Genomic DNA, 26,008 nt, shown 5'->3' on the forward strand with positions numbered 1-26,008 from the left:
TAAATGATTTTCAAAGTTTTTATTAATTTATAGTCGCCTTGTCATAGAGTTTCAACTTTCTCTTGCAGTAAAAAACATTTGTCGTCTTCTGCTGAGATTACCAACTACGTCATTGTCATTTGGTTCACTTATCTATACATCATTGTATTACATCGAAATTGTAACAAAAAAGAAAGAAAACAATGGAAATGGTCGAAGACATCCTCCCAGACAACAAAGCAATACGAAAATTTTTTTTTTTACAAAATGCTCCATACAATGGTATGATTACAAAACACATGTTGATGCAATATACTGCATTTAATATAATGTGTAAGACTGGTTTGTACTTCCTTTCCATTCTGGAGGAAGGAAGCAAGTAAAAAGCAAACATTTCATTGTAAAAATTTTATATTGATATTTTTGTGATAAGTTTCTATGGGACCAAACTGCTGAGGTCGTCGGTGCTTAGACTTGCACAATACCCAATCTAACTTAAACTAACTTGCGCTAAGGACAACATACACACCCATGCCCGAGGGAGGACTTGAACCTCCGACAGGGGGATTTTCTCGAACCGTGGCAAGACGCCTCAATTGGCGCGGCTACCTCGCGCGGCTTTATTGAGATATGCAAACACATGTGCACAAATGAAAATTAACGTTATTTATTTTTCAATTTATTTTAGTACAGTCTACATTTTAGTAGACATGTTACCAATAATATATCTTTCTTTTATGACACCCTTTGTAAGCTCTTGATGTCACAACATACGGTATAGACTTTCTGGCTCTTGTCGGTAACACTGTACCATGAAGGCGTTATTGTCTCTAGAATTCTTTATGTAATGTCTGGGTGTTCACTTCTTGACACATATTCCACATGTGTGCGGAGTGTCCAGCCTCAACTCTACAACTTGGTTGTGGACACTTACAAATAAGGAATCCATTTTGTTGACTGTCCACATTCTGCCTTACTTATCGAGCATCGTATTTTGCATCTAGTAAAAAATGAACCCATCTGTCTTAAAAATGAACGTTTTCCCCAATGTTTGTACATCAGAGTTGCTATGGTAACTTTGAACATGCGTAGGTATCCCATTTTTTCCAGCTTCTAAACTTCTATGCATCTGATGTTCTTCTGACTTCGGAATATTCTCTTTCTTTTGTTTCCCAGCTCAACTACTAAGCAGACAATGCAGTGATAGTCGATACAAACATATGCATTCACAATTGAAATAATAATGGAAAGTAACAGGGGTGCAAGCTAGCAGATCTTAAATAATATTGTAGCACCAGAACCCGGATTTTATGAATGCAGTGAGTGTCACGTACTGGGATGTCAGCTACTGAATCTCAAAACTGTATTCTAACATCGCTCGCTGACATTGTGTGTGCTGTGTCAGCTATTGGACCTTAAAAGGTTGTTGCTATGTCAGAAGCTGACTGTGTGTATCTGCAGTAATTATTATTATGGGCTATGATGGTTAGTTATGATGACTGCCATTACCCCACATACTATTGGGCGGGGCAATGATAATCAGGTTACAGGGAGACTATCACTACTCTGAATACTTAATCAAAGTATGTGTACCATGACTTGATAGCAGGTAGCAGTTACTGAATCGTAACACTGAACTATAACAATAAAAGCTGACAATATATGTATTTTATCTGTCAGCAGGTGGCAGCTTACTAATTCTCAAACAGTATTGCACCGCCAGTGCCTGCTAGTGTTCGTGGCATAACTCGGCAGTTGGTGTGAGCTCCTGGATCTCCCTCATTTTACATTGAGTTTCACATAAGTTTCAAACAAAATTGTAACAAGTTCCCCCCCCCCCCCCCCCCCCCACACACACACATACTGCTATGTTACAGAACGAAATGTAATAACTTATTGCACCATAGCACAAAAATTGTAGCATATTACAATATGTCCAGAACGAGATTTTCACTCTGCAGCGGAGTATGTGCTGATACGAAATTCCTGACCGATTAAAACTGTGTGCCGGACCGAGACTCGAACTCGGGACCTTTACATTTCGCGAGCAAGTGCTTTACCATCTCAGCTACTCAAGCACGACTTACGACCCGTCCTCGCAACTTCAAGTCCGCCACTACCTCGCCTCCTACCTTCCAAACTTCATAGATGCTCAGCTGCGAACCTGCGGTGGTGCTTGGTTAGCTCAGATGGTAGAGCACTTGCCCGTGAAAGGCAAAGGTCCCGAGTCCGAGTCTCGGTCTGGCACACAGTTTTAATCGGCCAGTAAGTTTCATATCAGCTCATACTCCACTGAAGAGTGAAAATCTCAGTCTGGAAACAACCCTCTAGGCTGTGGCAAAGCCATGTCTCCGCAATATCCTTTCTTGCAGGAGTGATGGTTCTTGACAAGCCTCTTCACCTCCGAGTGACTACTGCAACCTACATCCTTCTGATTGTGCTTAGTGTATTCATCTCTTGCAATCGCTCTCTGATTGTAACCCTCCATGCTTCCCACCAATACTAAATTGGTGATCCCTTGACACCTCAGAACGTGTCCTTTTTCTAGCCAAGTTGTGGCCCTAATTCGCCTTCTCCCCAATTCTGTTCAGTACCTCAACATTAGTTACGTCAGCTACCCATCAAATCTTCAACATTCTTCTGTTGCACCACATCTCGAAAGCTTCTATTCTCGTCTTCTCCGAACTATTTGTCGTCCATGTTTCATTTCCATACATGGCTACACTCCATACAAATACTTTCAGAAATGACTTGCTGACAATTAGCTCTGTACTCGATGTTAGCGAATTTCTATTCTTCAGATACGTTTTCCTTGCCATAGCCAGTCCACATTTTATATTATCTCTACTTCGACCATCATCAGTTATTGTGCTTCCCAAATAGCCCTTGTGAGATCAACTGAGGAGCTATTTGATTGAAAAGTAGCGGCTCCGGTCTAGGAAACTGACTTACGGTCGGGAGAGCGGTGTGCTGACTACATGCCCCTCCATATCCGCATCCAGTGACGCCTATTGGCTGACGATGAGAAGGCGGCCCGTCGGTGCCGTTGGATCTTCATGGCCTGTTAGGAAGGAGTTCAGGTAAATAGAAAAACTTTTCTAATACCTTAAGTGTCTCATTTTCTAACCTAATTCCACCAGGATCACCTGATTTCATTCGACTACGTTCCATTATCCACGTTTTGCTTTTGTTGATGTTCATCTTACATACTCCCTTCAAGACACTGCCCATTCAGTTAAACTGCTCTTTTAGGTCTTTCGCTGTCTCATTCCTCTCTCAGTCACTGCCTGCCTTCCGTGCCCTTCGACTCCTAAAACTGCCATCAGGTTCTGCACAAATTGTAAATAGCCTTTCGCTCCCTGTATTTTACCCCAGCCACCTTCAGAATTTGAAACAAAGTATTTCAGTCAACATTGCCAAAAGCTTTCTCTACTTCTACAAATGATATGAACGTGCGATAACCCTTCCTTAACCTATCTTCTATGAGAAGTCGTAGGCTCAGCATTGTCTCGCGTGTTCCGACATTTCTACGTAATCCAAACTGATCCTCCTCGAGACCAGCTTCTATCAGCTTTTCCATACGTCTGTAAATAATTCATGTTAATATTTTACAACCGTGATTTATTAAACTGATAGTTCGTTAATTTTCATACCTGTCAACACCTGCTTTGTTTGGCATTTTTATCTTATATTCTTCTCGAAGTGAGAAATTATTTCGCCTGTTTCATACATCCTGCCGACTAAATGAGAGAGTTTTGCCGTGGCTGGCTCTCCCAAGACTGTCACTAGTTCGAAGGGAATGTTGTCTACTCCGGTGGCCTTGTTTCTACTTAAGTCTTTCAGTGCTCCGTCAAATTCATCATGCAGTAATGTATCTCCCATTCCATTTTTATCTACATCTTCTTCCATTTCCATAACATTGCCCTCTAACACACCGCCCTTGTATAGACCCTCTATATACTCCTTTCACTTCCTGCTTTCCTATCTTTGCTTAGGACTGCTTTTCCATCTGAGCTATTGGAATTCATACTGCGGTTCTCTTTGCTTCAAAGATCTCTTTAATTTTCCTGTTGTCAGTATCTATCTTACCCCTTGTGATATATGCTTCTACATCGATACATTTGACTTCTAGCCATCGCTGGTTAGCCATTTTCACTTCCTCATTTTGGGAGGTTTGTATTAATTTTCATCAGCCTTATTTGCTGTATTTTTATATTTTCTCCTTTCATAAATTAAATTCAATGTATCTTGTGTTATCGAAGGATTTCTACTAGCTCTCGTCCTTTTACCTACTTGATCCTCTGCTGCCTCCATTATTTCATCTCTCGAAGCTACCCATTCTTCTTCTATTGTACTACTTTCCCCTGTTCTGGTCAATCGTTCCATAAAACTCTCTCTGAAACTCTCTGCAGCGTCTGGTTGTTTCAGTTTACCCAGGATCCACCTCCTTAAATTCCTACCTTTTAGCAGTTTCTTCAGTTTTAATCTACAATTCATAACCAATAAATTGTGGTCAGAGTCTACATCTGTCCCTGGAAATATCATGCAATTTAGAACCTGGTTCCCTAAATCCCTGTCTTACCGTTACATAATCAATCTGAAGTCTTCCGGTATCTCCAGTCTTCTTCCAAGAATACAACCTTCTTTCATGATTCTTAAACCAAGTCTTATATGTAATAATTTATGCTCTGTGCCTAATTCTTGTAGGCGGCGTCCCCTTTCATTCCTAACCCCCTGTCCATATTCACCTACGACTTTTCTTACCTTCCTTTCCTATTATCGATTTCCAGTCCCCCATGACTATTAAATTTTCGTTTCCGTTAACTGTCTGAATAATTTCTTTTATCGCATCATACATCAGCGTCTGCGAAGCTAGTTGGCATATAAACTTGTCCTACTGTGGTAGACATGGGCTTCGTGAGTATCTTGCCTACAGTATGCGTTCACTATGCAGTTCGTAGTAGCATATCCATCTATTTCTTTATTCAATATTAAACCTACACCTGCATTACCCATATTTGATTTTTTATATATAGCCCTGTATTCACTTGACCAGTAGTCTTGTTCCCCCTTGCCACCGAACTTCACTAATTACCACTATATCTAACTTTAACCTATCCATTTCCCTTTTTAAGTTTTATAACCTACTTGCCTGGTTAAGTGGTCTGACATTCCACGCTCTGATCCGTAGAACGCCAGTTCTGTTCCTCTTTATAATGATGTCCTCCTGAGGAGTCCCCTCCTGGAGATCCAGATGTGGGACCATTTTGGCTCCAGAATATTTTACCCAAAGGACACCAACATACAGTAAAGCTACATGCTCTCGGGAGAAGTTACAGTTCTAGTTTCCTCTTGCTTTTAGCCATTCGCAGTACCAGCACAGCAACGCCCTTTTGGTTGATGTTACAACGCCAGATCAGTCAATCATCCAGGCTGTAGTCCCTGCAACTACTGAAAAGGCTGATGCCCCTCTTCAGTTACCACACGTTTGTCAGGCCTCTCAAGACATACCCCTCCGTTGTGGTTGCACCTACAGTACGGCCAACTGTATCGCTGAGGGCCACAAGCCTCCCCACAAATTCAAGGTCCATGTTTCACGGAAGGGGCGGGGCGATACGAAGTATATGGGCAGCATGTTGTCATGTTGTCACACAAAACTGCAACAAATACCCCACATAATAGCTATAAATTGAAACAAATTACATTATAGAAAGCCATGTTACAGCCAAACTGCAGCATACATCACCACTTTTAGACATGTAACAAACTATCCCACATGTCTCAATGAAAGCTGAGAGTTCTTCAAGTAAGTTATGACTTTTCGCAACATGCAAAATGCTTAAATTCCTTCTGCAACCTGTTGAGTCAGCACCCTATTCACGAAGTCACAAGCCACACTACCTTTACAATGACATCATCATGAAATCACATACAGGTTACTCGTCATGTCCACGTGATGACACACTCCAATAGGGCAGACTCTGTGCCATCACGGTGGCATTTACTTAAGTGGCTGCTAAAATACTGTACCGTTATCAGTTGTTTTGTTTCCATGACGGGTACAATGGACATCGAAAGAGCATTGGAACACATTTCTTGTCAGTTGACAGTCATGTCAGAGGCACCAAATGTCTCTCTCTCTCTCTCTCTCTCTCTGTCTCTCTCTGTCTCTCTCTCCCTCTCTCCTTGTGTGTGTGTGTGTGTGTGTGTGTATGTATCTGTGTATGTTAGACGTGCAAATTATTCCAGTGACACCCTTTTATGCAACACTTTTAATAAACACTCTTGAACATGGGGCAGGAAATTCATATCGTTTAGGTACTGTACTGACGATGTATAGCAAAGAAGATAGCTTCGGGACTACATTGTGACTGGACGTTTCATAGTGGTGGCTGGTAAAGTACTGGTATGTTATTGACTGTTTCCTTTCAGTGACCGTCAAAAGTTCCAAGATATATGATATGGATTCTTTAGTTGAGAATGGTGTCACAGTTAAAGGAAGCGTTGTTTGTGCATCATGGACAGGGTAATGTCACTCTCATTTGATGTCACAAATCTAAAAAAAAAAAAAAAAAAAAAACATGTTAATCATGTTGTATAATTAAAAGTTATACTACTTACATATCATGTAGACAGTCATTCGACATGATTTTCATAGCAAACATGCCATGTGAAACGGTCTGCAGACGATGTGATCGTCAGGATCTACTGATAACCTGAGAAAAATCACTGAGAAACAGTTTTCGAAGAGGGTGATCCTGCGATAGACGTAAGACAGATTATAGTTCAATCTGCAAAGACATGCAGTCATTTTACTCTCCCCAGTATGAGAATGAGATCAGGCTATGGAGTGGCTGAGAAGTACTGTCCATCGAGTAGCGAAAAGTTGCCGCCAGATTACAACTGAGAAAATCCTTCTGGCTACGATCCAATCTAAGCCAAACTAAAATCGGCCTCATACTTTCAATTGAACAGTTCTGAAATTAGCATTAAACTATAGAGACAAACAATGTACTTCTTACTTGAGGATGAGTAGACGATTCTTCGATACCTGTCTACTGTTGTATGACTGTGCTGCTTCACATAGTGAACTATAAAATCAGCAACTACAACATTCAAAGACTCGTTCTGAAATTCAGACGATCTTCCCCAGAAGTCCTTATTCCTTGCTGCTAGGATCCATTCCCTTAGAGTTATTTATTCGTTGAAATTCGCATGCTATTATTAAACAAGATTTTCTTTCTGTTCTAGGTTCGTCAAAGATCTGCAACGACTAATGGATCCCATTGCAATGACTCAGTTCATATCCAGTGTCCTCGCTGCTTGCGTGGCGCTCTTTCAGGCAACATACGTAAGATAATTTACTATGTTTATTTATTTATGCATTTATTTTACCTGGCAAGATTAGGGCCTTCAGGCCCTCTCTTAGACCTAACCAGTCATACTCAGACTGAACGAATTACAGTTTCTACAGAACATTAAGTACATATAACGTGTTATACAGTATTAATGTTAAAGAAAAATAGATATTATAACAGTAGTACAATGATAATTATAACAATAAAAAAATAATTATAACAATTAAGAATAATAATAATAATAGTTTTCTGGTCTTATTGTCTAACTTCATTTCTTCTAGTGTATTAAAAAGTGTTTCTCTGTCTATGGAATCGTAAGCCTTCTTCACAATAGATCCAGAGTACCTACAAATAAACAAGAAAGAAATAATAGAAGAAGTTACGAAAAAAGAGGTTATGAAAACAGCAGGTTGAAGGAGATAGAAGAAGACTTCACCAGAAACAACACACGAAATTTTTACAGAGTATTCCGAGAAAATATGACAGGATATCAGCCACCAAGCTTATGCTTCAAACGACAAGATGGAACACTGGAGACAAATCCGAAGAAAAACTGTGAAATATTAGCCAGATACTTTGAAACATTACTTAACTGTGATAAACCAAAACAGAGATTACAGTTTACAAAACTAGAACCCAACCGGGACTCCGAACCCCCAACATATGTAGAAATCGTGAAAATAATAAAATCATTGAAAAATAACAGAGCACCAGGTGAAGATGGACTGATTGCAGATGTCTGGAAATTAGACCATGAAAACATTACACCCAAAATTCATAGTATAATCAAAAACATCTGGAAAACAGAAAAGATACCAGAAGAATGGAAGTCAGCCCTAATACACCCCCTCCACAAGAAAGGAGACAAAACAGACCCTAATAACTACAGAGGAATTTCGTTACTGCCGGTGGCATACAAAATTCTATAAAAAGCTCTGTTAAATCGCCTAGAACCTCAGATAGATCCACAGATCGGAGAATACCAAGGAGGGTTCAGGAAGGGAAGACCATGCAGTGAGCAGATCTGGTGTCTGAGAACATTATTAACAACGAGAAAGTCCAGAAACACCACAGTAACATTTGTTGATTTCAAGAAGGCTTACGATTCCATAGACAGAGAAACACTTTTTAATAGACTAGAAGAAATGAAGGTAGACAATAAGACCAGAAAACTAATTCAGGAAACATTAACAAATACAAAGTCAAAAGTGAAGTTCATGGGCGAGATCTCAGAATCTTTCGAAATCAAGACAGGAGTGAGACAGGGAGATGGCCTGTCACCCATTTTATTTAACGCTGTTTTAGAGAAAATAATCAGGACGTGGGACAAAGGAGTCAATGGGGTAAAAATGGGGAGAGAGAAAAATAGAACCGTCAACATAAAATGTCTGGCCTTTGCCGACGATATAGCCATCATTACAAATGACAGAAAAGAAGCCAGAGAAGCCCTACAGATATTGCATGAAATCGGAGCCAGAACACGACTACAAATATCATATGAAAAGACACAGTACGTGGACACAAAATCTGCAGACAGAAGCCCATTGATAACAAAGCACGGAAAAATAACACAAGTAGAAAGTTTCAAATACCTGGCATAGATTATACAGAAAACAGGACTGAATTCAACAGCCACTGAAGAAAGGGCTACAAAACTACAAAAAGCATTCAGACTTACATGGAACCATTACAATAAAAGAAATATTTCCATCAATGCCAAATTAAGACATTACAAAACAATAGTCTTACCTGAGGCCTTGTATGCCTCAGAAACAACAGTAATCAGAGGAAGAACTAAAATCAAGGAAATGGAAAAGCAAGAGAGGAAAATTCTGAGAAAGATCTATGGGCCAGTTCAGAGACAGGGGATCTGGATAAAGAGAGCTACAAAGGAATTGTACAAACAGGCAGAGACAATTACAGACAATATCAGAAAAAGAAGGGCAAAATTCTATGGGCACATTCATAGGATGAATGAAAATAGGCTGACGAAGAAGATTTTTAACATAGTGGTGACGAATAAGGTGAAAACTAACTGGGTAAAGGAAACCATGGAAGACCTTAAAAATCTTAACATCTCTACAGAAGAAATATCAAACAGAGGAAAATACAGAGAAAAAATCAACAAACAGAAATTCGATGAACCACCAAAAGAGGAGAAAGCAGGAAGGAAGTGGACAGAAGAGAGGAAGAAGAAGCACAGTGAATTTACGAGAGGTTTTTGGGAAGAGAAAAGAAAGAGACAGAAAAAAGTGCCATGAATTTTTAATGTACCAATTTATGTACCATATTGTCATTGTGATTAATTATTGTGTTTTAACGCTCTCCTCAATGGGGAATTAACAATAATAATAATAAATAATAATAATAGTAATTACTATGTATAAGAAAGTAAACATATTTTTCCTTTATGAATGTCAGTCCTATTTGCTAGTTGGGAATTTTCTCGTTATGTTCTTGCAGCTTGTGAGTTATTCTCTTTGGCAGAGACATAAGACGATAGAATGGGGTGAAGGAGATATAGAAGAGGTTGATAGCTTAGAAGAAGAGAAATAGAATGGTAAAATTCGAAGATGTGATGGAGAGGAGAATGAAAGAGAAAGAAAGAGTTGAGAAGGGCACAACAATGGTGGCAGTACCGTCCCTAATATGTAAGTTTTGAGTTCCCTCTTGAATGTTGAGTGGTTCTGGATAAGACGCAGATCACAGGGGAGCGCGTTCCATAGGCGTATGGCTGAGATAGATAATGACACAGAGAAAGATTTTGTGTTATGTAAAGGTACAGCCAAGATGCTAGACGTATCAGATTTGGTATTGCGGTTGTGGAATGATGATAGGTGTTTAATGTGAGAAGATAAGTATTGGGGGCACCAGTGGCTAAGCAATCGATGAAGTAAGCACATCGTGTGGAGATCGCGTGACTTATGTGGGCGTATCCAACCTATCTGGGAAGATGAGGGACTGATATGATCATACAACCGAATATTGCACACGTATCTAACGCAAGCATTCATCACTAGCTCTAGGCATCTGGAATTTTCACTATTTGTGCCATGTTGAACTACATCACAGTAGTGAAGATTAGGTACGACTAGTGTTTGGACTAATTTTTGTTTAACATGGGTTGGAAATATTTTTCTAAATTTTTTAATTGCATGTAGGGAGGAGAGCGATTTCCGGCAAGCTCTGACTGTTTGTTCTTTCCAGTTTAGGTGTTCATCCAAGATTATTCCAAGGTCTTTTACTGTTTTTTGGTATCGTAGTTGGGTACCATTGAGGAGTATTTGAGGGACTGTTTCGCGGAAGTACCGGCTGATTAACTTTGGATGAGATATAAGTATCACCTGGGATTTCTTGGGGTTTAGTTTCAGACCTAGGTTCTGTGCCTCGATCGAAGAACAGATCTGCGTTCATACTCGCTACTGCGTGAGCAATGTTCTTGGGGCTTCCACTAATGTACAGTAGGATGTCGTCGGCATATAGATGGTAGTTGCAGGAGTGAATCACTGAAGAAATATCATTAATGCACAGTGAGAAGAGTTTTGGGCCAAAGACGGAGCCTTGGAGAACTCCAGAGCGCACGGTTTTCCATGATGACTTTTCCGACCCACAAATGACTTGTTAACTTCTGTTTTTGAGGTAGCTGTCGAACCAGTGTATTGCGCTGTTTGAGAAATTCAGCTGTTTCATTTTAATTAGTAATATAACAAAATCAACTGTGTCAAAAGCCTTGCTAAAGTCAAGCAGTGTTAGGATAGTAGCTTTACGTCTGTCCATAGCATGTATAATGTCATCAGTTACATTGATTAATGCAATTGCTGTACTATGGTGCTTTCGAAAGCCTGACTGATATTTGTCATGGATGTTATGAGTTTTGAGGTAATCTGTTAGCTTTTCATGGACGATGTATTCTAGGGCTTTAGATATTGCAGGTAGTATGCTGATGGGCCTGTAGTCACCTGGCGAATTAGGTGGTGGTGGTTGTTGGGATGTTTAAGGGGGACTAAACAGCTAAGGTCATCAGTCCCCCGGGCGAATTAGGGTTGTCAGTCTTGGGTATAGGTTGAATTAAACTTTGCTTCCACTCAGTAGGATATGTACTACTGACAAGAGATAGGTTGAAGATATCTGTGATAACTGGAATAATAGTGTCTACGATGTTCTTAATCATGCCAATGCTCACTCCATCATTTCCTACTGCCTCGGAAGAGATTCTCGTAATTGCCTTGTGTACTGTGCTGGTAGTGACATGTTTTAGGAAAAACTTGTCTCTCCAGAGATTGATATCTTGGGGATGGTAATTTGTCGCTGCGTGGCAGTTTACAGTTGTTGAGAGGAAATTGTTTAATTCTTCTGCAGACGCTTGATAAACAGCGTCAGATCTTCGCTTCACTATACCGAAACTGCGCAGCTTTTTCCACAGTGCAGCAGGTTTTGATATGCCGCATACGACAGAGCGGGCATGTCTGATTTTGGCATTCCTCACGCTTTGCTTGGTTCTGTTTCGGAGTTTCCTATAAGCTTCGTACGCCTCGGGAGTTGGGTTACGCTTGAAGGCCCTATGTGCACCATCACGTTTATTCATTAACTGGCGTAATGCAGTGTTGAGCCACGAAGCGGGAGCTCTCTTTACCTTGACAGTGCGTTGAGGAGTATGTTTATCATAAAGTGCAATACTTTTGTGACATAATTCCCTAATTTTTCCATCTAAAGTCGGTTCATTGCTTATATCATGCCAAGGGATGTCTGAGCAATCTTGTTCAAGAGCGTCATGGTTAACATTTTTTAAGTTTCTGTAGGTTACCAGGTGAGATTTCTCTTTGGTAGTATGCATCGAGTAATTTAAGAATATCACGTCATGAGCAGAGAGTCCCGGAGCGGACGTCTGACTGGCGCGAATTATTTTATCTGGTCGCTTTGTTGCTGTTATATCTATGAGTGTGTGGCTGTGTGGCATGTGATGAGTTGGGTCCAGCGGTGTTAAACTCATATCATTGGAGTGGAACAGTCGCCTTAGTTTTTCGGCAGAAGGAGATTTTAACTGTAAGTCGATGTTTGTGTCGCCCATAATGATTATGTGTTCATACTGTGTCACGAGTGAGGACAGGGCAGACTGAAAGGAGGACATGGCGCCGACGTTTGGAAGTTTGTAGATTACTCCATTTAGCAGTTTCTGATTCGATGTATTTATTTCGAAAAACAAGAACTCTGCTTCTCCTTAGCCCTTTGCATCCGATGTGTGTCAGATCAGAGCGAACATAGGCACCCACACCATCCCCGCGTCGTGTTTCACGATGTGCCCTTAGGAGAGAGTAACCAGTGCTTCGGATAGCGTCGGAAGAAATGTTTGGTTTCAACCAAGTTTCAGAGACGAGGATAATATGGAACAGCGATTCTCAGAACAGGTCACAGAACTTGTCGAAGTGAGCCGTTAGCGACTGCGCGTTCGCGTGGGCCACAAAGAGCCCGCCGCCGGAACCGGTCCGTCCCTCTGTGGCCGCCTGTAGGACCGAGCGCGTTCCATTTACATGCGGGCCGGAAGAGGGACAAAAGCTGAATTTCGCGGGGAAAGACATACTTACAGGTGTGCCCAAAGTCGTGGCTGACTCAGGCGTCTGTGGGTTAAGGGTGAAAAACAGGCTGGAAGTATCAGAAAAGGGAGCAAAAAGAAAGATGGAAAGTGGCAGTAGTAGTTACGAAAAAGATAGTAGTAGTAGTAGTGGTAGGATGAAAATAGCAGATATAGAAAGGCGGTTGTAAGGAGATTCCTGTTAATGGAGAATGTTAATTCCCGTTTTACTGACAATATGAATGTATATGAGCACTTATGATAGACAAATAAAGAAGCAATATTTGTGTGAAACAATTGACTGATTTTAAATAGAGTACTTATGGTACTTATAGAAATAACGTGGCAATGTTTAAGCTAAAAAATGAAAAGAAATAATAAAAAATAGCTAATGGTAGACAGAGTACAATATGAGACTTTGTTTCTCGCGAGATTTCGCTCAGTCTTTCAGTTCGAACATGTTAGTCACCGTTTTCCTCCCTCTTCCGTCTTGACTACGATCCTGGAATCCTAGGTCCATACATTTTGAAGGCCGAACTGTGTGAAAGCAGCGTTCAAAACTTTTAGTCTTTCGCGCGTCAGATCTTCCCTCAGGGGGAACCCCACTCTTGGCGACTTTTCTTTTCTGAGCAAACACTTCACCTCTTTTCCGGTATGACAAAAATTTAATTATTATGGGCCTGGGTTTCATGGTACCTGGTATCCTGCGCCCAGCACGGTGGCTTCTGACAATATCGGCCACGTCGATCTGTAAGCCAAGTTTCTCACACACGAGGCTAATGGCCAGGTCGTCGGTGTTTTCGCGATCATTTTCAGCTACCCCGAACAAGCGCCAGCTGTTCCTTCGCTGATACTGCTCAATTTCATCGGTGGCCGCAGACAATTTAGCTTCTAGCTCGGCGGCTTTTTTCTCTTGTGCGGCCAGGAACTTTCTAAGAGACTGGATTTCGGTGCTGTTGCGCCCGACAGACTCTTGCAGTTTCTCCATGACCGCGGCCGTCACAGAGTCTGTGATGGATGGCACGATTACGTCTAGCGTGTCTCTACTGTGCAGCGCCGCACTCACCTGGGACCGGACGAGCTCCCCGATGTCGGGAAGCGGGGCCTCACCTGCCGCCGGAGACCGGGCGCCCGCGCTGCCTGCGCCCCTGTAGCCTGGCTTGCTGCCGCTTTCTTGTGCTCTTCCCATTTTTCACTCACTTATCACTTGTGGTAATCAACGGAGAACAATACACCACGGCAAGTAACACTTGTTTAGTTGGATGCACACGTTGTGGACTGCCGCACTTCTCTGTAACACCTTCAATGAGCGGAAAAACTCGCGAGCCGAAGAAACGCGCGTCACTCAGTGGCCGCCATCTTAGTGTATTAACAACTTTATCAGGTACGTGTTTCTGTACACATTATCAGTTGCATAGCAGATACAGTGATACACAGTTTCTTAATAGAACACGTTACAGGAAAGTTGAAGACGAATTTTTTATGAAGCACATGGTCTCTAATATCTCAGTTTCTTTGCATTTAGGGCAACAACGACAAATATTCGTCCAGATAGGTGCGCTCAGTAGGACACTGTTTTCAGGATTCTGGAAGGCACACTGCACCCAGGTCGTACGTACCCTTCAATTTAACGACGAAGACTGGTTTGACGGCCAGTCTGGTATGAATTTTAGGTTGTGTTCCACATCCGACTATGTGAATACCGGGCTGGACAGTAGGTGACATAATTTGCGAGAAACCTCATTTCGTCATTATGCTCAACTGCACAATTCTAGTGTCTGTCAACGCAGCATAGCAAGCAACGAGACGAAGTGCTACCGACATATTGTATACAGTCATGAAGTAGAAACCATCAGACTACTTTCTGAATGTTACTACTGATTAATTTATTCCTTTTGTTTGTCTGCTGCGTTCAATAAACTAACGACAAAACACTACTAAGTATACATTGCACTAACGAGAATGAAGAACAACTTAGCATGATAACATTACGAACAAGTATCTCTCAGTAAAACAGAATGTTCGAAACTGTCGAGAATAAGCAGAATAATGGGCACTTTCTTCTTCTAAAAGATATATATCGATGTTACGTCACAAGGAATAACCATTACGGGACCACCACGAAAGTACGAGAATGTAACTGTAGAAGTAGATGACCGAATCTACATAATAGATCACTTTGTGCCAGTATTAAGTCAGTACCAACGATCAGAAGCAGAAAAACCTCGCAGTAATAAGTGTGTAATGCAACAAGTGTACTTGTAGGTCCACAGGGTACAGAATGAAGGTAACGACTAAACTTATGGGGGGAGACGTTGTCTTAGGATTTCTTTACTGATTGTCGATCTGCCTGTAAGTGATTCTTTCACAGAGAAATAAAAATCTTTTGTATATTATAGAGTGCAACAATCAGTTGTTCTTCCTTTGGAGATTTTATTTGGTAAATTCAGCTTTCGGCTGGTGCCTAGCTATTATCAGTGCACTATTTTCTAGTCTCGATGCATCAAAACTAGAAAATGGTGCATTGATAATAGCTAGGCACTAGCCGAAATCTGGACTTGCCAAATAAAATCTGGAAAGAAATGACGACTGATTGCTGGGCTCTATAATTTATAAATCACATCACACTCGCTGGATGCACTCACTTTCCTAATGGAAGGTAACGTGAATAAAGATCTTGTCTTCATTGAGATTACAACCGAAAACTAAACTAGTTTTCCGCTTGAATGGCGAAAACTTTTCCTATAAACTAGCATAAAACTGCTAATACAGAATTGGCAACGTAAACGGCGAAGTAAACTCCAGTGTCCGTTGGAACGAACTCCCAGGATTCAAAACACAAATTCATACTTCAGTGTCATCCCTTAAGCGAGAATAAATTATAATATTTGATTTAAATGACAAGAAAATGTCGGGTAAACTTACCAGGAGAATCTGAACCAGTGCAGGAAGCAAATCGACTATCACATAGTAGGTAAATGTAATCTACAATGCCACAAATTCTCCATTAGATACGCAGAATACATTTGTACCACACTGACGTGTGTAGTCTGCTCTGTCGGAAATGACCCACAGACACCACACTGTTGTTTCGGTACAGCTATCGTAAATATCAAACTGCAGAGGAGAGATTCGCTCCAACTGCAATCGCACCTCGAAATAATTAGATGGCGAAAACTGAAAATTTGTACCAGACCGGGTCTCGATTTTTATTCGCATTTGTGTAACTATGATTTGCGTGTAAAGCGTAGTTACGAATAATATCTAGCTGCACCGACAGCGACTCGAACATCATAATAAAGTGCAGGGGAAATTACTGTAGTGGTTCTCCACCTCAGTGGCTATCGTCGGTATTTTCGTTTTTCTCCTTTTAGCGAACTGCACTCGTTCACCGGGAGTGATTTGCTGATTTAGCGTTGTAAGACATTATTAACGTTTATGGGTTGATAAAAATCTTTTGTTATCATCTATTCGGAAAGAGCTTGACTTACGAAATTTATCTGACTTCAAAATGACATGAGCACTGGCTTTTGGGACAAGAGTGAAAGCATTTCGGAAACGGTGAAGTCTGTAAACTGTTCGCATGCCGCCTTGGTTAAAGTATGCTGTGGGTGGTGAAATGGCGCTATCCAGAACTGGCGCCGTTGCCACTGTGAATGACAATGGACTATAGATGACAGCGGTGAACGACGGCAGCAGAGATCTGTACGTGCGAAGAGACTTGCAAATCTTGAGCAAGTGACCACCCAGATGAAACAAGAGACTACAGACAATATCTCCTCTATTACTGTTCGGCAAACGTTGCCGGGTATGAGCTCAGCAGCAGGCACCGGTTCAAGCATCCGTGCCAACTGCTATTCATCGGTGATACATGGTGGAATTTTCCAGTGCGTCAGTGAAAAAGACCAATAACAAGGTGTTAGCATGTGGACGTAATGTGCTGTTCCAGTCTCTTCTGTACCTAAGGTCCATCACCGTTCCCTTTGGATCCCTACGTAATTCGGTGCTCTCCGATACACACGATCGAACAGCGGAGGAGTGGTACTCAAGCGTCATCTTTAGGTTACAATATCTCCGGATGTAATTAACATTTTACAATGCAACAAACGGCTCTCATTACGTATTTGTTTATATGTTCAGATATTCTAACAAAACTAACGGGATTCTATTTAAAAAACGTAGGTTTGTGTTAAAAAAAACATACATCCGTGCATTTTTTTATGGTTTGTATTAACCAACTATACTAGCCCCTCTCCGCACGTTCGGTCTGTGGAATCGATTCGTCAGTATTTGATGTGGCTTACGAAATATATCCAGCGGAAATGTTAGGTGACTTACCCTGTACATATATACATATAAGGTCAAATCTGTATTTTATGTATTCATTTGGATATATTGTTGACCTCTGAATGTTTGCACCAACCTTTTAATAGTATTTTTGTTAAACTGGATATGTTAGCGTTGTTGTTTTTTACACACCTCTGAATATGGTGTAATGGGACACCGAAAATGGTTGCGTAAATACATTAAATGGAAAGACACAGCTGCAGGTGCTTTAATTTTCCTGTCTTACTGAACAGGTGAAGTCCTTGTAAGGATATATCACATGGACGGACATTCAAAAATTTGTAATATGTCTTCACATAGACGGGAAGATGATCACAGGCTAAAAAACAAACAGCAATACTTTCTTGCACCTTCAGCAATAATCGAGATATAGGTATCAGATTTGTTTTTTTAATAGAGCTTGGCCATTTTTGACGCCACAAAAACGGATCTCTGTGAGATAAATGCAATAGCATAACCAGTTTGATGATCTAACAGGAAATCACGGAGTACAAGTAATGATGCTGCTGATAAAGGATTTGAACAGACTAGAGGTCTAAACTCATCACTGTCTTATTCACCTACCAGTACAGAATCTGTGTATCCAAACTGTGTGCGTCTCGAGTTAATCGTGTGTAGAAACGTGAAAACATATTACAAATGTTTAAGCAAAGTGTATTTTATTTATTTGATTTATTTACACGTCAAGTTCCGGAGGACAAAATTGAGGAGCAAATCTCCAAGGTCATGGAACGTGTCAGTACATGAAATTAGAGCATAAAAGTAAAAACAGATAAAAATTAAATATTTCTGAACCGAAAAAAAGTCAATCCAAAACTTTCAGTATACGCAATCAGTTATACAACAACAATCAAGTTCATTTTTCAAGGAACTCCTCGACAGAATAGAAGCAGTGACCCTTAAGGAAACTCTGCAGTTTGGATTTGCAAGTGTGTGGATTGCTGCTAAGACCTTTGAATTCTAGTGGTAGCTTATTGAAAATGGATGCAGCGGTATACCGCACACCTTGCTGCCTGCTGGGTATTAACAGAGCGAACGTGTTAACAAGAAATGACATTAAGGAATATGTTGAGACGCCAATGTAAAAATACCCAGACTCGTGAACAGGGGTCGAGAAGAGGTTCATGAAGTTACACCACTTATTGCCTGAACCGCCCGTTTCTGAGCCAAAAATTTCCATTCAGAATGGGAAAAGTTACCCTAAAATGTAATACCATACGACATAAGTGAATGAAAAAGCAAAGTACATTAATTTTCGTGTCGAATGTTCACTTATGTCAGATACCTTTCGAACAGTTAAAATGGCAGCATTAAGTCTTTGAACAAGACCATGAATGTAGGCTTTCCACTACAGTTTACTATCTATCTGAACACCTAGAAATTTTAACTGTTCAGTTTCACTATTCATATGCCCAGTCTGTGGAATTAAAACGTAAGGTTTTGTTTAATTGTGTGCTGAAACTGTAAAAACTGAGTCGTACTGTGATCTATCGTCACTTTATTTTCTACAAGCCAAGATTTTAGGTCAAGAACTGTGTTATTTGAAACTGAGCCTTTATTGCATGCAACATCCTTTACGACCAAGCTAGTGTCATCAGTAAACAGATAAATTTTAGACGTACCCATAGTACCAGAGGGCATAGCATTTATGTAAATAAGGAACAGGAGTGGCCCCAACACTGATCCCTGGGGCATCATGCACTCCACCAAATACTACTCAGACCCCACATCATAGCCACTCTCAACATTGTGAATAATGACCATTGCTGTCTGTTGCTAAAGTAAGAGGTGAACCAATTTAGTAATGGTCCAACTTCTGGAGCAATATTTTGTGATCAACACAATGGAACACCTTAGTTAAATAAAAAAAAATACGCCTAGCGCTCGAAACGTTTTGTTTAACCCATCCAGTACTTCAGAGAGAAAAGAGAATGTAGCATTTACAGTTATTAAACCACTTCTGAGGCCGAGCAGTACATTTGATAGAAAATTGTGGGATATAAAATGATAAAATATCCTTGCATTCACAGCCTTTTCAATAACTTTAGCAAACACTAAGGGCATAAAAATGTGTCTAAAATTGTCTACATTATCCCTTTCCCCTTTTCTATAAAGCAGCTTTACTATTGAGTACTTCAGTCGTTCAGGAAACTGACTACACCTAAAGGAAAAATTACAAATATGGCTAAATACAGGGCTAACATATACAACACAGTACTTTCATTTTCTGCTAGGTACTCCATCATATCCATGAGAGTCCTTAGTCTTCAGTGATTTAGTTATAGACTCTGTCACCCCCTTGTCTGTATCGAAGGGAGTGTTTCAGACATCAATCTCGGAAAGTCATTTGCCAAGGAAGTTTTATGATTCGCTGTAGAAAGTGAATTTTTATTTATCTCACCAGCAATGCTCAGAAAATGATTATTAAATACTGTACATATATCTGATTTATCAGTAAGAGAAATGTTTTTACTACCAACTGACTTTATGTCATCGGCCTTGTGCTGCTGGCCAGACACTTCCTTCACAACTGGCCATATGGTTTTACCTTTATCTTGTGAATTAGCTATTCTATTTGCGTAACACAAACTCTTTACCTTCCTAATAACATTTTTAAGCATCTTACAATACTGTTCGTCATAGGCTACTGCAGCTTAATTGTGACAACTTCTAACATTTTTATGTGATTCCCGCTTTGTTCTACATGATATCCTTATCCCACCAGTCAGCCACCCAGGATGCCTATTACTGCTAGTATCTCGTTTACAACGTTCTAATGGGAAGCAACTCTCAAAGAGCATGACAAATGTGTTAAGGAAAGCATTATATTTGTCATCTATGTTATTGGCACTACAAACATCATGACACTATTGTTCCTTTTCAAGGTTTAAAAAACTGTGTTGGATTAACTTTTCTTTATAGTTTGTAATTATATGTAACATTCGTTTGAGTACAATAGCTTTTTAATGTTAAAATTTGTGCATCATGGTCTGAAAGACCACTCACCCTTTTACTAAAAGAATACCAACTAGTAATGAAGAATGAATGAAAATATTCTCTATGGCTGTGCTACTGTCCCCCTGAACCCTAGCTGGAAAAAATATTCTCTGCATCAGATCAAATGAATTTAAAAAACCTTACAACATCGTTTTTCTTGCACAATCATATACAAAATTTATACTGAAGTCGCCACATATAACTCATTTTTGGTCATCTTTCAAAGTGAATCAAGAACCCTCTCTAGCTTGAACAAAAATGCTCTAAACTCAGAGTTAGGGGACCTATAAAGAACAACAATTAAAAGTTTATTTTCACAAAATTCAACTGCCCCTGCACAACATCCAAATATATGTTCAGTGCAGTGGCATGATACATTTATGGACTCAAATATAGTACTTTTTTTACACCCAATGCCAGTCCCCCCCCCCCCCCCCCCAAGCAAGGAACTCCTTGAAAAACTATTAATGTGTATCCTGGTAAAGGAATTCTCTGAATTATCAAGTTATTTAAGTGTGCTCTGATATAACAATAATTTCAGACTCAACATCTATAAGCAGTTCACTAACTTTATCTCCAATACCTCTAATATTTTGAGGAAATATGCTAATTGCTTCTCTATTTGGAGACATTACGTCCTTTGAAGGTGAGTTTTTAGTTAGAGGATCTTCCTTTAATTGGGTATACCAAGCAGATGACTTCAGTCTAAAATTGATGCGGCTCTAACACTAACTACTACAGGAACTTTTCCATGAGTGACACCACCACCACCCACTACACTGTCACCTAGAAGCTTTGCAAACCTCTCCTCCCCTTACCTATTGAGGTGCAGGCCATGCCTAGTGAAAGCCGATCTACTGTTAGACTCAGCTAACACCATCGAATTGTGACCCATGCTCTCTGCCGTCAGCGCCTTCTCTAGCCACCTGTTAACGCTCCTAACAGCACATTAAGACGAGGCCGATCATGATGCTGAAATAGTTGCACGTAACGTACATTAGGGCTACCGGTTTGAGTAGCTACCTTTACCAGGTCACCACCTGCATCATATTCCCCATCCAACTAAAGACTGTTCCCTGCTCCACCCACTATCACTGTCTGATCCTCGTTCGTAAAACTCCTACATAACTTCCCTATGCTGTCAGTCACCTAAGCCAGCCCTGCACTAGGCTTCACAATGCTAGTGACCTGGTATTCACTCCCCATCCCTTCCTGCAACTGTTGGCCCACATCTCTATGAAGAAATGGCCCACACACCTATGAAGAGCTTACTCAAGGAGGTACGAGTGAACCGACTAGAATGGTCTGCTTTAACTGCTTATATCGAGCACGATGAGCATGCCTGGACCATTAGAGACTTTTATATCGTTGCTGGAACATACCTCAGGTGTTCGAAGACCATAGGAGTGACGCACTGATGTGACCAGCATCTTGTGGTCACCAGTCCAAGAGGGCTTCTACTTGCTACAAACCAAGAGGTGGGGCAAAATGACACTGAATGCTCCCAAGCAGAAGATATTTAATTCGCAGATGTGCTGAGATGGAGCCTTTCGGCCATTGGTTTGATTTTTATTTTATGTTTATAAAGCATTAAAGTTATTTTTTTTTTCCTTTTAGGCTTCTTCTTTAGCATCATGACCTTCCTTCAATCGGCACCAAGCAATGTGGCGCAACAGTTAGTACACTGGACTCTCGTTCGGGAGGACGACAGTTCATACCCCCGTCCGGCCATCGTGAGTTACGTTTGTCATAATCTCCCTAATTTTCTTCAGGCAATTGCCTGGTCGGTTCCTTTGCAAGGGTACTGCCGATTTCCTACCCCATCCATACCTTATGTGATAGGACCGATGACCACTGTTTTGTCTCCTCCCACAAATCAACCAATCAACCAACCTTCAGTCAAGGTCATTGCACTTTCACAGATATATAGAGGTCACAAAACTTATTTTAACCAGTTTATGTGGTAGCTGCCACTATGTATTTGTAGTCTCACAGTTTTTGTAACTGTAATTTGATTGCAATATTCCGTACGAAATGAAATAGGAAAAATATTCACGTGTCGACACGCTGACCCGTTACGGACAAATTAAGTTAATTTTGAAAGTCGTGGATCTTCATTTTCTTTTACTTTTACACTGTCGGATTGCCGACATTGTCTGCGTATTCATTCTGCCAATTTTCTATAAGAAACGGAAACAATTATGAGCTCTATTTGTAATGAAATACCGAAAGAAATTCACTTCCACATATTCATGAAAGCACCTTTGAAATTATGAAATAGTCGTATGACGAAATATGCATAATGTACCAATGTATAAGAGCAGTAACCTAAATAAGAAACATGATCGCGACAATTTCTGAAAGCCGGGTGTGTCCACAATTCATGCATCATACAGAAAGGCTTCATACCTCCTGATCTATGTATACACGACAACACAATTTTGTAGGCGCGTTCAGTGCCATACGTGGTTACTGTCTGCAAAATCTATGGAGAGAGAGTTAATAGAAGTTAAAACGTCGTACACAATGTGGCAGTTCCTCACGCATTTCTGTGTTTATGACGTCAGCTTCTAAAACTAGATGTGATACCATGATATACTTAGCAGATGCATTTAGCGGCATACCTGGATACTGTTCGCGAAAATTATTTCGAAAACAGTTAGTAGCACAGAAGTACGAATAATACATTTCGCCTTCAGCAAAGACTCGACATTTTTTTTTCAATAATCCCCCTGTTTATGACAACATATCTCCTGAACTACATTAGATAGACGGTTCATACCCCCACAGCGATTGTCGCCTGATAGTAAGGGTTATATGTTCCAAGTTTTGTTCAAATGACTCGCGTGGTTCAGGAGCAGACGTTGGACACACACACACACACACACACACACACACACACACAACCATTTCTGTAATATGCATCTATTCCGTGTCTCGCCGCTCCTGCGTTCGGTCCACACCCATTCTCATCGTTTTCTGCCCCTCAGAGTACAGAGCTCGCCGCAGTGTTCCAGTACGTGGCCTTCCTTCCGGTGCCTGGAGGCCAAGTCTTCCTGTACTGCTGGGCAGCTCACAGCGTGACCGAAGAGGTGAGTTCACTCCAAGTAGATGCTGTGTGATGATGAGTTTAGTGTGGTTTCAGACGTGTGCCTGTGAATTTCACGTAACATGTATTAGCTGGAATAAAGTGGGATGGCAGCTATGATTTAATTCACATTAAATACTGTAATGTGAAGCGGTGGGGATCACAAGCTAACTGAACGAAATATGGCACCCCTGAAAGGAGCACACTAGTTGCTCTTGAACACTAAACCTGATGTAGTACAGTAGTGCCCGGCGCTCTAGTGACTCTCTACCCCTTACGTAGATCGTGGATTTGAGATGATTGTATGGAAACAGACGATTTCGACTTGGATTCTAGACACAATGAAAAGAGCTATCGTGCCTGAACATGGCAAAGACCACACCGTGGACGAAGTTTCCCGATTTATTGGTATATAAACCCGGACTGTCCAATGCCTCTACGAGGAATTTTAAACCCACAGTCATGTAACATGGAGTGAGCACACTGGTCGTAGAAATCCCTAACGGGTTGGAACCGTAGACGAGTCTCATGCCTTGTCAATGACAGAAACTGCTGTCTTCAGCGACAGGTCTGTTCATAAGGGATCTGTTTGCATTGGACACGTAGATTCGGGTACTTTGCACAAGGAGACTGATACCAGCAGCAAATAAAGCAACGAGTTTTCGTTAGCTGATTCGTGGCATCCATTGTGGTCCGACAAATCGCGTTTAGGCCTCTCTTCAATGTCGCAAGGTTCGAGTGCAGGAACCGCCCAATAAGATGTTTACTTGCAGCATTTGTAATTTGCAGTTCATACAGGAAGTGGTTCTGCGATGTTTTTCGAACCATCCTCTCAGGATACTAGGAACGTGAACCAGGATGTTTGTTTCAACATTCTTGATAACAATTTTGTCTTTTCTTATACTCCTCGTGATATCTGTGAACACTTAGTCTTCCATGAGAACCACTGCGTTCATACGGCTGAAAGTGTTAGTTATAGCTTTCACAAACAGTCAGACGCCCCTTTGCATCCCGACCCATTAAATTTCTTCGAGAGAGGGTACAATAAGTAACACAATATATTTTTACTTTTTTTTTTTTGAAAGCAGGTTGCTTTTACTTAGCGTTCCAATACAACATATTGTTACTCCCCATTCTTTAGGCTAAAAAAACCAATTTTTCATCATGATCTCTGTTCAATGCGAGGGCCTTGTGTCACCTTACGGGGAGGCCCTCATGCCAGAAGAGTACCATTTCACTTGTCGACATCGGAACCAGAGTCTTGCTGCACCAACAGTCCCCCATCATCCACGTCCTGCCTCCCGCGGAGTGCATCATTCACTAGGCCAGACAAATGGTAATCAGAAGGTGCAAGTCTCGGGCTGTTGGGTGGGTGAGGAAGAACAGTGCAATGGAATTCTGTGAGCTTATCTTGCTTGCGCACACTTGAGTGATGCCTACCGCTGACATGGAGAAGAAGAAATTCGTTTGAATTTTTCTGCCGATGAGTACTCTGGTGTCCTTAGTTTCCGAGGGCAGCACAATACACTTCGGAGTTTTACACTCTGCACCGGAGTGTGTGCTAATATGAAACTTCCTGGGATATTAAAACTGTTTGCCCTACTGAGACTCGAACTCGGGACCTTTGCCTTTCGCGGGAAAGGGCTCTGCCAACTGAGCAACACTAGCACGACTCCCGACCTGTCCTCAGAGCTCCAATTCCACTTGTACCTCCTGCTTTCCAAACTTCACAGAAGCTCTTCTGAAACCTTTCAGAACTAGCACTCCGGGAAGAAAGGATATTGCGGAGACATGGCTTAGCCACAGCGTGGGGGATGTTTCCAGAACTCCTCTGCAGAATGAAAATCTCATTCTGGAAACATCCCCCCAGGCTGTGGCTAAGCCATGTGTCCACAATATCCTTTCTTCCAGGAGTTCTAGTTCTGCAAGGTTTGCAGGAGAGCTTCTGTGAAGCTTGGAAGGTAGAAGACGAGGTACTGGCGGAATGGAGCTGTGAGGATGGGTCGTGAATCGTGCTTGGGTAGCTCAGTTGGTAGGGCACTAGCCTGCGAAAGGCAATGGTTCCAAGTTTGAGTCTCGGTGCAGCACACAGTTTTAATATGCCACGAAGTTTCACTTCAGACTTGATCGTTCCACCATGGGGTAGGACATCAAAGAGAGCAACCACTTCAGAATCCCAAAGACTGTTACCAGGACTTTATGAGCCGAGGGTGCGGCTTTGAATATTTCCTTCGGAAGACAGGTGGTGTGGTGCCAATAGTTGGATTGCCGCATTTTTTTCTGGTTTGAAGTGATAAAGCCACATTTTATCGCCTGTGACTACGTTCGACAAAAAACTGTTGCGATCAGCCTCGTAATGCGCAATCAGTTCCACAAGGGGAGCCCTCCGTTGATCTTTACGGTGTGTTAGGCTTGGAGTAAGCCAACTGGAGGACGAGTGTGTCAGTACTACTAACGGAGACGTCCACTCAAGTGGCGAAGTGTTTGACTGTGATCCGTCGATAACACGGAATGAAAGTGTTCGCACGTTCCAACAGCGCAGGAGTTGCAGCTGCATGCTGCCGGTCGGCACTCGAGAGTCGGACAGATTTGCGCCATTTCTTTTACGATGATGGCAGACGCCTCTCACAACGATTCGCCATGCTTTTGTTCACTATCAGGTCTTCATAC

The 26,008-nt window shown here is 41.3% G+C and overlaps 1 protein-coding gene across 1 annotated transcript in view; it reads left to right on the plus strand.

Annotated features, from left to right (window-relative positions):
• LOC126285173 (odorant receptor 43a-like) overlaps window positions 1-26,008 on the plus strand; it is a 45,311-nt gene that overhangs the window by 9,345 nt on the left and 9,958 nt on the right. The window contains exons 2-3 of the mRNA XM_049984483.1: window positions 7,231-7,330; window positions 23,241-23,342. Of these exons, the coding sequence (XP_049840440.1) occupies window positions 7,231-7,330; window positions 23,241-23,342 (202 nt within the window). The remainder of the gene's footprint in view (window positions 1-7,230; window positions 7,331-23,240; window positions 23,343-26,008) is intronic.

This window comes from Schistocerca gregaria, chromosome 8, assembly GCF_023897955.1.
Source record: "Schistocerca gregaria isolate iqSchGreg1 chromosome 8, iqSchGreg1.2, whole genome shotgun sequence".
Classification (NCBI taxonomy): Eukaryota; Metazoa; Arthropoda; class Insecta; order Orthoptera; family Acrididae; genus Schistocerca; species Schistocerca gregaria.